The sequence below is a fragment of the Electrona antarctica genome (assembly GCF_951216825.1).
Source record: "Electrona antarctica genome assembly, chromosome: 11".
NCBI lineage: Eukaryota > Metazoa > Chordata > Actinopteri > Myctophiformes > Myctophidae > Electrona > Electrona antarctica.
This window is the reverse complement of record NC_136792.1, coordinates 6,347,111-6,362,333: the sequence shown is the minus strand read 5'-3', so window position 1 is coordinate 6,362,333 and position 15,223 is coordinate 6,347,111. Positions and strand designations below refer to the sequence as shown.

Below are 15,223 nucleotides of genomic sequence, written 5' to 3'. Positions count from 1 at the left end.
GGTTACAAGTGTCTAATAATGCAGGGGTTCTCAACCCGTGGGTTGCGACCCCTCGGGGGGTCGCCAAATTATTTAATAATTATAAATTTATAATTATAAATTTTATTTTCACGATTTTTCAAAAATAGCAGACCTACAAGCTCGTAGCGCGCCACTCGGTGGCGCGCTATGAGCTTGTAGATCTGCTATTTTTCAATAGCTAAATTATAATAATGCTTAAAACACCAAAAGGGGTTCCCGCCCAAAATGGTTTAAGGTTATTGTAGCAGTCAATTTATATTGGGGGTCGGGAGGGGGCGGGGCGGGGGTCCCGAGACATTGCCAAAGCATTTCCGGGGGTCCCGGCCAAAAACGTTGAGAACCCCTGTAATAATCTCATCTTTGACGTATGCATGCCTCCATGTTTCTGGCAAGGATTCTGCATCATGAGGAAAAATGTACTGTAGTAATAAAACTTCATTCTATTGCAGTAAGTTATAGGATAAATCCAATTTCCATACATTCCAATTGCTGACTTTTTGCTAATTGTCAGATCAATACCATAGTTTGAAACTATAAAATACTACAGTTTAAAATAAAACATAATTCGGACTTATTTTTTTTGCCAATTGTCTGATTTGGCAAGGATTCTGTCACATCCATTATGAAATTAACGATTAAAAAATGATAATAATAATAACAAAGTCTGTAAATATGATATGAATATATATGAAATATAGTTTTTCGGTCTATGCAGAAGTTGTGTGCAATGTATTGGATGGGCAGAATCATGCCTCAGGACGGTCCATTACATCAGATTTAAGATCTGAAAGGAGACAGTTTTACGTTTTATGTCTGGTACGTTGGAAGCAGCTGCATCAGCACCGACATAGAACCCGAAACCTGGACGTTAGTTAGTCCAGGAAGTACTTGACCTTCACATCTGTCATCATCTTTCAAGAAAAACTCACCACAAAGTGGTTCATTTTACCCTGCCTGTGGCTACAAGAAGTGCATTCCCGATGTTGTCCACTTCCAAACTCTGTGCACCTTCATTCCCTTGTGACCTCTCTACCGCTTCATCCTGTGGTCACCCACCTGTAGGCTAAAGCTGATCACCTCCACCTTACCTCCTCAGATCCATGTCCAATCTCTGTGGGGTTGCAGGTGCAGTGGTGTTCCCTGTGGGAGCTTGCTGTGCCCCAGGTGTAATGAAGGTACCCATGATGACACTGTAGGATTTCATTGGCTGGTTTGCCTAAACAAATGCATTCTATATTCTTTATCGGTTATGCAGCCAGCTGCATGAAACCAACAGTGAACAATTAAGGCATCTTGGAAACCTTATGTTTGAGTTACATTGTTTTATATCTCCAAGCTACAGAAACCTGAAAGATCGCACTCCATTAGGAACCATTTTTTGGTTCGAAGGAGCATTGGTCCGAGGTGCGTTGGGGGTCGGGACCTCGGGACCTTGGGGTTAGGTTTAGGTGTGCTGCCCCGGGGGAGGTTAGGGTTACGGTGAGGGTTTGAGGTAGGTTGTCGTTTGGACCAATGCTCCATCGGACCAAACACATGAACCCTTGTCAGTTATGAGAACAGTTATGGCACTTCTGACTTCCGTGCACCTTCATCCACCTTTGACCTCTGTTCTCGAATCATGATCTATCGATCATCATAATCTATAGATCTGTTTCGTCAATCATCAGGGCACTTGCAAAAAGGGCAAATATACACGTCAGCTTAACTCAGGGCGTATTCACAAAACTATTGCCAAGATTTTGCACCCACTAAACCTGCACAAATAAGATAAAAGGCAATTATGTAATACTCAAAGCTCCAACAAAGGGTAAAATAAACCCCTAACTGCTGACTGTGTGCATTGCAATGCCAAGCAAATAGTGTGTCAAATAGTGTGTCAGTGCCACATTATAACGCCTCTGTGACAGTCAAAGATGCATCAGCACACAAACAGTGTACTGTAAATAGTGTTGTCCAAAGCCACATTTACAGTATAATTGCAATCAAACCCCATAATATTCAAGAAATATATTTTGGCCACTAAACTATATATTCTTGTGTGTGTGTGTGTGTGTGTGTGTGTGTGTGTGTGTGTGTGTGTGTGTGTGTGTGTGTGTGTGTGTGTGTGTGTGTGTGTGTGTGTGTGTGTGTGTGTGTGTGTGTGTGTGTGTGCGCTGATTGGAGAAGGAAGACCACTTCAATGCTTGTGAGTCTACCAGTTGAGCCCTCAGGCAGTCCTCCAGTCTGGGGTGATTTACTTTCACTCATCACTAACAATCGGTTTAACCTGTGTCCTTAATGGCTTATCTCATGCATGGAGCCTTCTTGCCTCTAGTTGCTTTATGTTTTTTAAGATTATCAGTATGATTATCAGTGTATACACAATATTACACATACACACATGTATATGCCTACATGTGTATGCACGCACACATGGGGGCTTCTTTAGAAAACGTAGTAGTAAAGGTAACATGCACAGCCTAGTGCTTAGATTACAGTATACAGTGCAGTACAGTATATTTACATAAATGTACAGGGCTATGGAATAAACGGAACTCCCCCTTGCTGTCAGAACTGCAGACTCACTCCAAGTTTTCTTCCGTAGTCTGAAAACTCACCTCTTCAGACTCCACGTCGCCCCCTAGTGCTCTTCTACTCCTTCTATTCCTGCTTGTCGCCTTTTTTTGATAGATGCTTGTTTATGATGCCGATATATGTTGTTTACTCATGTTCTTATCATTTAGATTTGTTTTTCTTGTCGACAACTAATAAGAGTGTTATTTGTTTGGACAGGTGCTTTGGACATTGTTTTCCTGGTCTCCCAGTTTCTTTGAGGCGTAGCTGCAGCCCAGTTTATATTTGTTAATGATATTGTATTTTGGTGTTATTTGTAAGCTATATTGATATATTGAATACATAGGACCACAATGGAAACAAGTCCTCAGGACTTTTTGGTGTTATCCTTTTAGCTCAGAAGTGACTACATTGTTTTCTCTGCACTCTACTTGGGTGACAATTTATAATGTTGTTTGCTGAGTTCTCATGTCAACATCTCACACTTTTAAGTCACTCTGGATAACAGCGTTTAAATTGTATATTTTCCATTTTCCTGTCAGATCTGCTGCAACCCATTTTGACCTGAGATCAGATTCTAAAAATGTGACCGGGTCTGGCAAATAGGCCCTCATCTCGACCAGAGTAATTTTTCAGTTTTTTACAGATTATTAAAGTACAGAATGTAAGCTTTCATATGATGTATCATTCAATGAAATTGGAAAATATTTGAAGGAGATATGACCATTTTAAAAATGATTGTGCCGTTTTACCCAAAGCTGAGAAAATCCCCTTTGAATGTTCACAACATTTAACTCCACCCACAATGACCACCTTAACCACCCCCACGTTTTAGCTGTCAACAGTGCAACACTAGAAACCGTAGATCAGACAGACATGCTGTCTTCTACATCCTGACAGTTTTCTGAAAATGTCAGTCGTTCTTCGATTTTTCAAAAATAGCAGACCTACAAGCTTGTAGATCTGCTATTTTTCAATAACTAAAGCATAACATAATGCTAACACCAAATGGGGTTCCCGCCCCAAAATGGGTTAAACGGTCCCAATGAATCTCTGAGAGAATCCCCGATGCCAGCAGGCACACGTTCACCTGCAGATTAAACATAACACATCTTACCATGGGCATGTCTCATGTTAGACTGAGGAATACATCTTACCATGGGCATGTCTCATGTTAGACTGACACCACTCTAAACGTGATCACCAGTGTTATTCAATGAGGCGCCGCCCACTAACCAATAAGAAATGTCATTACTGATGGAGCAAGTGGAACCCACTAAACTCTGTTACACCAGCAGGCACACGTTCACCTGCACATGTCTAGCTAGCTACTGTAGCTAAGCTCTGACAGTCTGATTAACTTTTGACCCTTGTAGTCACTCGTGACAGAACGATTGATGTGTATGTGAGAGAGAGAGGCTGAGTGTGTGTGTGTGTGTGTGTGTGTGTGTGTGTGTGTGTGTGTGTGTGTGTGTGTGTGTGTGTGTGTGTGTGTGTGTGTGTGTGTGTGAGTGAGTGAGTGAGTGAGTGAGTGTGGCTGCATGCGTGCACGCGCTTATGTGTTTCTTCATGCTTCAATGCTTGCATGATAAAAGGAGAAACATGGTTAAGAGAGAGATGAAGACAGAGGGAGTGAGATGGAGACAGATGGAAAGGGAGAGAAATATAGTGCAAAGTTCAACTAGAAGATAACAAAGCTAAAATGTTGTCTGTCTCAATTTTTGGCTCCTTGCGTGACTTGTATTCATACTGCTTGGCTGCTTGCACATCCTCTGCTTGCTTCATCTACGTTTTCCAGGAAAACTGACCTCGCTGGGTGCTTAACAACGGATTAACACTGACTGATAAACACCGTTTCAAATGGGCTGTTCCAGTACATTCAGCAGAGACCCCGGCTTAGAATGGGCTGTTCCAGTACATTCAGCAGAGACCCCGGCTTAGATTTCATGTTGTGTTTACTTGCAGCTGTAGCTGTCAGCTGGTGGTAATTAACTGTCAGTCAAAATGATTCTTTTGATTGATTGATTTAATGGTTTGAGGAAAGCACAGTTAAAAAAAAGGTCTGCTAAGAGGATTGAGATCCCCCAGAAAAGCACTAAAACTTGTTTTAGTGCTTGGGAGGACTTGGGGTCCTCCATTCATACAAATATACAGTACTATGCAAAAACATCAAAACATCATATAAAACACGTAAGTGCTTGAAGGTGAGTAGGGATCCACATTCCTTCACAACTGTTGGTATAGGGCGTTTTTAACCCCTTGTATGAGCCGAATCTGGGTTGAACGTGATTTGTGGAACTCCCTCTGGTGTTGTGATTGTAGACTTTGTTGACGTTTAGGAAGTATTTCGACAGGTACAGGGTGTCTGAGGTTACTGTACTAGTGTCAACTACCCTAAGCCATCCTAAACTGTCTTAATGATCAGCGTTAAGGTGTGTTGTAGGAGAAAGGTCAAGCAGTTGTTTTAGGATCTCTGGGGCCAGTAGTTTTTTAGGGACTGTGGTACATGCATAGTCTACGTGCATGCATAGTCGAATAATCCTTGAATGAGTGCTCCTGTTAGAGTCTTCAAGGTATTCTTAATGACCTGAAGAGATCCTGTACAAAAATCTTTTTGTTGCCATATCACATGAAATATGGAACCCAGGTAGGTAATATAATCCTTTCTTGTCACCCACTTTGACTGTGAAGCCGTACTTACTGAGATTACTATTTGACCCTTAAGAGAATGGATCCCGTTTTTCCCAGGTGTAATGATAGTTTGTTATCAGCGAGCCAGGTGCTGTTTCTACCGAGATCAGAGCTGAGGGCTTTTTCAACCTGCAAATTGTCTGTGTGTCATTCTGTCTGTGGACTCCAGGGAATAGAGACGGACAACTTACTGCATCAACTTATTTATTAGCACAATGCGTTTTGCTGTGAGCTTCGTCGGGTGCTACATACATATTATATAGCACTTGACGAAGCTTACGGCGTAACGCAATAACATGATTTAAAGATTTGAGTAAGCTACAGGAAACCTGCAAACAATAATTCTAATAGATATAATCTAACCATTCCTCACATAGTTGTTTGTGTTTGATATATCTTTGTGATCTGTGTCACCTACGTATCATCAGTCCTCACCCCATACCATACCATACCGTGTCCAAATAAAACAGGAATGCATAAACAAAAACATACACCTGCTGAATTACAGAACTATTCGATCACTCCTTTTTGCGAACGCAGTGAGCATTTACTATGAGACCCAGCAGATCATGTCTGTCTGTCTGTCTGTGTGTCTGTGTGTGTGTCACGCTGTAACACCACCCGCCCACCACCAGAGGGCGCAGCTGTATCACACACAAAAACACACACACACACACATGCACGCACACACACGCACACACACACACACACACACACAAAACTTAACTTAAAAAAAAACTTAACTTAAAAAAAACTTAAAAGGAAAAACTTAAAAAGGAAAAACTTAAAAAGGAAAAACTTAAAAAGGAAAAACTTAAAAAAAAACTTAACTTAAAAAAAAACTTAAAAATAAAAAACTTTTAAAAAAAAAACCTAAAAAAGAAGCACGCACGCACACATACACACACTAAAAAAATAACTTAAAAAAACATTTAATTTAAAAAAACGTAACTTAAAAAACCTTAAAAAGTACGTAATTTATTCTAATTGTTGTTATTGCAATTTACGAGCTGCGTTCGCTTCCCGCATTTGCACGTCTTACTTGTAGATTCCTTGTCAAAAGGCAATCATTTGTACACACAGTAGACGTACAGATATTACATTTTACTCATTTGACTTTTAAAAGAAATGTGCACGTGATGGCATCCATCACTGTACCTGCCAGGTGCTGCTTCGGGGTGGAGGAGTCACATTTTTCCGTCACATGTATCAAAGCTTATTTCTATACACAGGTTTAATGTTTGTCTTTAGTTCAATGTTTGTTTTGTAAACGGCATTGACAATGAAGGGAACATTTACGTCATAATGTGCCTCATTACGTCATATTTATTGTTAATGTTTGTGTTGGCACTGTTTGTTTTACATCACCATTACATCACCTAATCAACATGAGTTAGACTTTAATATATTAGCTCCCCTCACTTCACACAGGTGTGATTTTTCCCTCTCTGGTCTCTCTAGCACTGCCGTCACTGCGGCCATACCAGGGCGTTCGAGTCAGAGACCCCGTAAAAGAGCTGCTAAGGCGTAAGAGGAGCCTGGAGCCACAAAGTGCCAAGACAGCATCCTCTACTGTGGTGAGGGACTGCTGAAACACTTCAGCAGTATGTTTTGCACTCCGTCCGTCCGTCCGTCTGTGGACAGCTAATCCCTGTCTTGATCGAAGCCAAACTCTGCCCACACACTCCCTGGATGCCAGAGCTCAACCTCTGCCCCAGAGTTTTCACATGGGCCTGTTATAGCGCCACCAGGAGGCCATTTTTTGCAAAACACATTTTTTGACAGTATACCTACAGCTTTTGTCCAAAGTTCAAATCAGCCCCATGATGGCGCTATAACTGGCCTATCCGTGTCTTTACCTATAACTGCACTGATCTGTGTAAAACTTTGGAAAAACCTTTGCCTTGTATTTTTCACATCTGCTCTTTATAGCACCACCAGGAGGCCGATTTATGTAAAACACATTTTTTTATATTTCTCCTTCGGATTTTATCCAAATGTCACACTAATCGGTACACATGATCTCTATAGTGATTTCTCATATTCCATCCTGATTGGCTAAGATTGGCTTCCATTTTCAGGAGTGGCCCGTTTTCTACAACATGCCGCAAATCATGAACGCAGTGTCCGATTGCGGTGAAACTGTGCACGCATATTCCCATTAGGCTGAGGAAGAAATGCCACTTGACATTGTTTTTAAAACACTCCTATCCTGGTGGAGACCTGTGCCCCGAGGGGCACTTTTTCTAGTTTACTTTATGTAAGAGCACAGTGAGCTGAGAAAACAAAAAACCTAACAAAACGAAAAACGTTTCAGGTTAGGGTACAGAACAAACATGAGCAGTTGAGACAATACCATCAGTGCAACAAGGCAACATAGAGTGACATCATAATTATAATGGTATTAACTGAGTTGACAAAACATGGAATTTGAATATAGCTGTGTAGAACAGCAATGTATAGTCACTGGTGACTATAGTGACAAGCTTTAAGCATGCCACAGTCACGCATAGGCTAAAGTTATTAATTATTGTGACCGCAGGTCGCAGTTACTATGCAAACGTGCAGGAAGCCTGTAACGGCGTAACGCTCAAGCCTGTCACACTTCGCCTGTCACACTTCCTGTACTCGCTTTGCCTGTGCACGGTGCTTGCATAGCTTTCTATGGGCCAACCAAACCTGTCACACTTCCTGTACTCGCTTTGCCTGTGCACGGTGCTTGCATAGCTTTCTATGGGCCAACCAAACCTGTCACACTTCCTGTACTCGCTTTGCCTGTGGTGCTTGCATAGCTTTCTATTGGCCAACCAAACCTGTCAGGTTTCATGTAATGCTTCCGCTCTTCATGTAATGCTGCTAGCCACGCCCACTCCAGGAAGTGTCAGCTACTCAGCTCCGGAGTAACAGCGGAGCGCTAAGTGACCCCGCATTAAACCAGGAAATGTCGCATCACGACTTTTGCTTATTCCTTCTAAATCTCTGTATATAAAATATAGCTAACTCGTCGAATCTCTTAGTTACATCAATATTGTTCTTATGAAATAGTTGGTTTGTGCCAAGTATTCAGATTATAAAGATCGCTTTTGTCAATTTGACTGCCAGGGACTTCCCATTCAGACGCACGCACGCACGCACACACACACACACACACACACACACACACACACACACACACACACACACACACACACACACACACACACACACACACACACACACACACACACACACACACACACACAGTGTCTTATACTGGTAGTTAATAGTTAAGTGTTTTTGTAGGTTGGGGGAATGGTGTGTCTCAGAGAGACCACTTCCCGTCAGGCTAAATTAAACAATATACCCCTCATCACAGAGAGAGAGAGAGAGAGAGAGAGAGAGAGAGAGAGAGAGAGAGAGAGAGAGAGAGAGAGAGAGAGATTTTATTTTTATTAATTATGTTGTTATGTTGTTGTTTGTCATATTTGTGATTGTGCTTTGGCAACACTTGTAAAATGTCATGCCAATAAAGCATATTGAATTGAATTGAATAGAGAGAGAGAGAGAGAGAGAGAGAGAGAGAGAGAGAGAGAGAGAGAGAGAGAGAGAGAGGGTTCAAGGGGGTTCAAGGTTTCAGTGCAGCATTCTGGAGCTGAGAGAGAAGAATGGTCTCCGGCAGAGCCCTTGAAGAAGTGCAGGAGCCGTGCAGGGCCTCGGGCCTGGGACCAGGAAAAGGGGAGGGGGGAGGGGGGGGGGGGGTGACTTGTGTTGGGGGTTGTCCTTACATAATGCAGGTGTTTTTCCATGGCAGTTGAAGGCTTTCCCGTGTATGGCTCCAGGGCTGGGCACAGGGCCCTATGCAAAGCAACTCAGCCTTGCCAAAGGCCCCTCCCACTTGACTATTAGTTATCGCTGCCAGCATGGCAGAACGTATCACACACACACACACACACACACACACACACACACACACACACACACACACACACACACACACACACACACACACACACACACACACACCACACTTAATCTCATTCCGATAAGAGCAGCCGTGGGGAGGGAGAAAAATATAAAGTGTCATTTGAAAAAAGTGTGGGCATTGCATTTCACCCCCGTCAGGATGCGAAATGTAATTGATAACACTCCTTTAATCCACCAAAGACATTTCTGTGGCAACAGGAGACAGTTTTGGTACTGGGCTCAGAAGACCTTGGGACCTTTAGACGGTGCAATGCCACTCATGTCAAAAACATCAAAGTTCTGCCCTTTTGCAGATACAGAAAACTCTGTTTACAATAGAATACTGTTCACCATTTGGATGTATCTTGAGGTCTTCAGTTGTTGTTTTTTTACGTCATTAAAAGTCCATAGACTTGGCTGCCAGAGGACGTAATATCCCAAAGCCAGACATTGGAGGGACTAGTGCCCCTCAAAATGGGCGGGTATAGCTTATTGGCTTCTTTTCGCTGTAAAACATTACTGGCCCGCAGGCCAGTAATGTTTTACAGCGAAAAGAAGCCAATCTTAGCCAATCAGGATGGAATTCTGTATGTTAGGGGTAATGTAAGGTTAGAGGTTCTTCTCTGGCCTCCAGGGAGCAATGTGACGTGAGGTGACGCGATGCAACGCAACGTGACGTTATGACATTCATTGGGGACGCACATGCAGATCCGCCGCACCCAAAGCTCCGACGTGCGTAAATCACCCGTCGCTCCCGAACATGCGTTGGTCCGACATGCATTGCACCGTGCGTGCGGTTATGGTTATGTTAGGGGTTTGGGTTATAGGTTGTCGGTCGGTCTGCCGATACCGATTTCTTTCCGATCCGATATTTATATTTTCATAGAAAACGTATGCCATATCACAATAGTACAATATCCAAAATCCAGACAATATATTCTAATATCATAATATAGATAGATAGATGCGTGTTTTTGCACCAGATCCAATTCCGATCATTTGAAAATGACGCGATCGGACCCAATTTCCGATCACGTGATGGGATCGGGACAACCCTAGTTGTCACACAACTGCAGGAAAATTTTTATTTCTAAAACGGTTAGTCCCAATACTTGATTCTGATTGGCTGGTTACCGTCACGTGACCGGTGTAAATTTCACCGATAACCCACACCTTCAATCACTTTATATCATTCCCACCTGATTCCGCATCTCTGTAGCTGTACTGGGGAAGGGGAGCGCTTGATTACCTTACAAACCCATGCCGTGCAGGCGTCTAACCACCGCCCGGCTCATATGACTGTGAATGTGTGGCTCCAGGCAGCCCCGTAAAGACATCAAGTGCTATTCTCCCGTCACATAGCCTACTTGCCGAGCAAAACAAGGAAGTGATGTGGCTCGCTCTGGTGGCGCAAAGCGTAGCTACTTTTGTGAATTTAATAGTTGTATTAGGTTAATATTGCTATATGTTTGTAACCGTTTTAGAAAAGCAATAAGCCACTCGAGGCCCCAGCTTACCGGGTATTTTACAATGGCTGGGGGGTAGAAGACCCTCCACTCCGCGTCGGGTCTGCCTACGCCCCCAGCCATTGTAAAATACCCGGTAACCTGAGACCTCTCGTGAAGCTTGCTTAAATTTAGAGCGTGAGTTGCAGTAGCTTGATGATGGGGAGGAATTGATTGTCAAACATGAGCTTAACAGCATTATGCATTCCTATGTGTTCATGAGTATATTTACATTACAGTAGACATAATGTCAATGCAAAGCAAACATGCAATATTATTAACTGATTTTCATCATTGCCACTAACTATAGCCAGGACCTCAGAATCAGCACTCGCTTTGCTGCAAATGCTTCTCGAACTGTAAACTTTAGGTTTGTTGTGATTAAAAAGGGACCACCTCCATCTAAATCATCATGGGTTGTCTATGAGTTATTATGACGCATTCAATTATTGATAAGAAACCAATTAACCATTATTATCATCCCATTACTGTAACAGAAAACCATCATTGCTCAGAAGAGAGCACTGAATGTTGAGCGCTGCATGCAGCGCATGTTGACTCTCCACATGCTGTCAAAACCCTGACACGAAACAGTTCCCTCTGCAAACCCTCTGGCTGTGCATGCTGTGCTGCCTCTTGACGTGCCCTGCTATGCTTGACTCCAGGCGCTAACTTTCACTGCTTCCCACCTTTTTGTTTTCCTTCGTAAGTGTCGCAATACAGAGGTGCTGGCCTTAGGCCAGCCAGCACCTCACCAATACTGGTGTGCGCCCTTTCCTGCTTTGTCTCGCAATACAGATCCACCTTTGTTGATTCTAATTTCTCAGTGCAGGTTCTGCCCTGTTCGGCCGCTCAGCATGCATTCAGCATCATTCATGTTGGGCTCGCAAACAGGAACAGAGTTTTACATGGACCTTTTGGCATGCTTGAGTCTTTTAGGGGGAGATTATACATTACGCATGTATGCACATAAACATCAGGTACATACAACTCTCTGTGTGTTTATATTATTCTGTACATTGCACGATGTTGTTGCTTGCAGAAAATCGAAAAAAGTTAAAGTGAGACAGTAATAAAGAGCATAAATTAGGCTTAAACGTACACGTACATACATCCTACATAATTTTACATACATTCAGTATATGTACGTAAATAGCATGATGGTAGTTTTGTACTTTTATTTATTTATTTTTATTTATTATTATTTTTATTATTATTTAATTTTTTTATAACACTTTTCAATTCATGATTATGTGAGATGTTTTATTTTGGGGCGCAGCAGGACTGAGATGAACAAAAGTATGATTCCATTTCCACACTAGGTGTCATTAAATACAGGATAGTTCTGTACACTATGATACCACACTCCTAGGTGAACTTTAGCTGACATGCTCTCCTCCACACACACACACACACGCGCACGCACGCACGCACACGCACAAGCACACGCACGCACACACGCACGCACACACGCACACACACACACACACACACGCACACACACATGAGAAGACGAATCAACCTGTTATGTTGGTTGGGCTAAGATTTTGGTAACACATGCATTCCATGTCTATGCATTTAAATATAATGCAATATAATCATGCTTATAAGTAACATTGTATAATTCATTATAGTTATATAATTAGTTTGTTGGACCTGCCGTCGAGAATGTGGAAGTAATATGATATGACAAGACTTTGTATTTTAAACAAAGCTCTCTTTCTTAAAATCTAGGAAGAAATATCAACGTAGCATGGAAATGCTATGAATATTTACTGCTGGTCGGACATTTAATCAAAACAAATATTGGATAGAGATTGAAATGATATAGTGTAAGCTCATTAGGTCACATAGGCTTACAATGGGGATTTTGGCTTTCTCAAATCGGTTTTGACTCTGTCTTTAGAGGCCCCTCAATGTGGAAATGGGTGTGTGGCCTATATGGGCATCTGTGTCATGACCAATTACCTAGGCTAAAATATTAAGAGGCCTGTTATAGCACCACCATGAGGCCTATTTGAAAAACTTTGAAAAACCCCAAATGCAAACTGTGACAATGATCACACTTTGTAGTAAATCGCTCTGGATTAAGAGTTTAAGAGGCTAAATGCCTAAATTGTAAATTGATCAGTCCAGAGTTTGTGAGATTAGGCCTACAGCTGTGCAGACTGACAGACAAACATACATGGACACACAGACACGGACAGTGACAAAACCATACTCAGTGCCTCCCAGCCAACCATACTCATAACCATGAAAAACTCCCTCTAAAGGCCCCACACAGTAATATTTATAGGTATATATACTGTATTACTTCCTTGTGAGGATTTTTGATCCCCACTTGGATAGTAAAACGCACGCACGCACGCACGCACGCACGCACGCACGCACGCACGCACGCACGCACGCACGCAGCCACGCACGCAGCCACGCACACATGCAAGCAAGCACGCACGCACGCACGCACGCACGCACGCACGCACGCACGCACGCACGCATGCACGCACGCACTTACACACACACATTTTTTTTGTGTCACCTGTTACACACACCTGGGCTTTATCAGTCTAACTGTAAATATTACATATTTAGATGCCAACACTTTCCTCTCAACCAACATGTCATTAAGTTTTTATCACCAGTTCTTTGCACTCGTCACTCACGTCTTTCATTGATGTCGTCGCTGTCTCCAGGCGGTCGCTGCCCCAAACAACCAACCATCGTATTCACGCGCCAGTAAGTCATTCTTTCATCTCCTGCCAACGTAAAAAGCTGTTACACTCTGTCACCCTATCAGCACCTTTGGACCAGCCTGCCTGTGGTGCTACGGTTCACAAAATCACTATTGTCTTTAAAAAAAAAAACCTTTCAATACCTTTTAAAGTGATGTTGAACTTTGCTAGAACCTTAAGTTGTAGAGCCACCTGGCCATGAAGTTCAAATATTGTCAATCATTGCGACGCAGTTAACTATGGAATCGTGCATTTCCGGCCGTCAGTCAGTCAGTGTGTCACTCAAAATCCCCATACATGGGGAAAGCCCCCAGATAATGGTGCCCAGGTCTTGTGACATCACGTGACATAATCAGGGATGGAGATCACTGATGTCATAGTAAATGCGACCTGCTGTCGCAATTAAGCCCATATATGGAGATCATACGCCCTCAGGCGTGAATTATGCAAAGGACAATCATACAGACAAATATAGACAAAGAGATTCCTGTATTTCTTTTTTTAAATTCCTCTGGGTATGTTCACTTCAAAACCTGAATAAAGCCATTTCCTTTTACCAAAGCTAAGTAGCATGCCTTCTACTACTTGATACTAAATTATCCTTCTTATGCAGGTATTTTTGGTTTAGAGGCAGCCAGAGGCACTTCGCCTGATGCTTCCAACTCCAGTAATGGAGGGCTGCACAGTTCAGGATGGAGAGGCCAGTCTGCCATGGCGCCATGGCCCACCTTCCCTGACTACACCCAGGTGGACCTGTCCTCTGCTCAGAGTCTGACCTATCCGACCAACCCATGCACGCTCACAGCCGACATGTACATGCAGACGTTCTGCCCCAGCTATACGGTGGTCGGACCTCCCGCCATGTTGACCTACACGCATACACCGCTGATAGCTAACTTTGGGGTGAGAGAAATTAAATTAACTGCTGGCAGTTATATATGTGTACATGTTACGAATTCGATATGGTCTTATTCCGAGTGACTGACGTAAAATGCAGAGTAAAGGTGCATTCACAACGGGACAAAAGGTAAGCACATTGCTTGAATTAGTTCAATATATCTTAAAAAGTACATTGAGAAATATATTTTTATATAATAAAAGTGGCCAACGTAACTCTGTTATTAACTTATTAATGAAGCAACTCTATTTCAAAAGAAAGATGTTTAGCAAACTCAGCATGTTGCTGAGCTAATACAATACATGCTATGTTGATAAAGATGAGAGAGAGAGAGACAGAGAGAGAGAGAGAGAGAGAGAGAGAGAGGGGTAGATATGCAGTATCAATTGATACATATTGATATCAACTTGAATTGTCATCAATCATTTTTGTAGACCATAACTGGGGCTCCACCATTAGCCAGCACCACCCCCCAGGTTGACCTCCAGGACCCAGGCCTGGCCTACATCCCCTGGGCACAACCGCTCGCCACCATGCCCACCATGACCAACGCTGGTGTCCAGTTTACCACATGCTCAACCACGCTGCCCGCACCACCCCTGGTTCACATGCCTCTGCACACGCCTTTGACCACAATGATCCCTCAGCTGGAGGCACAATCTCAGCCCGTCATGGAACTCCTCCCAGATCAGCATATGAATGCTGAGCCCCAACCCCAGACCCTGGATACCTCATCCCTGAAGTTGGACGAAGTGGACCTGCATGTGGTCGAACCAGAATCTCCAAACCCCCTGGAGAGGCTTCTAGAAGATACACCTGCAGAATGTGAAGAGGAGGCTGAAGACGCGTACAACACCACGTTGTTCAGACTGAACGTCTGA

At 43.0% G+C, this 15,223-nt stretch overlaps 1 protein-coding gene across 1 annotated transcript; it reads left to right on the top strand.

Annotated features, from left to right (window-relative positions):
• Positions 1 to 6,404: 6,404 nt before the first annotated feature.
• Positions 6,405 to 15,223, top strand: pou2af1 (POU class 2 homeobox associating factor 1; the record flags this gene model as incomplete). The annotated part of the gene is made up of 5 exons (XM_079514863.1): positions 6,405 to 6,471; positions 6,727 to 6,842; positions 13,406 to 13,448; positions 14,058 to 14,347; positions 14,777 to 15,223. The coding sequence occupies 5 exons, from the start codon at positions 6,405 to 6,407 to the stop codon at positions 15,221 to 15,223; spliced, it is 963 nt and encodes a 320-aa protein (XP_079370989.1).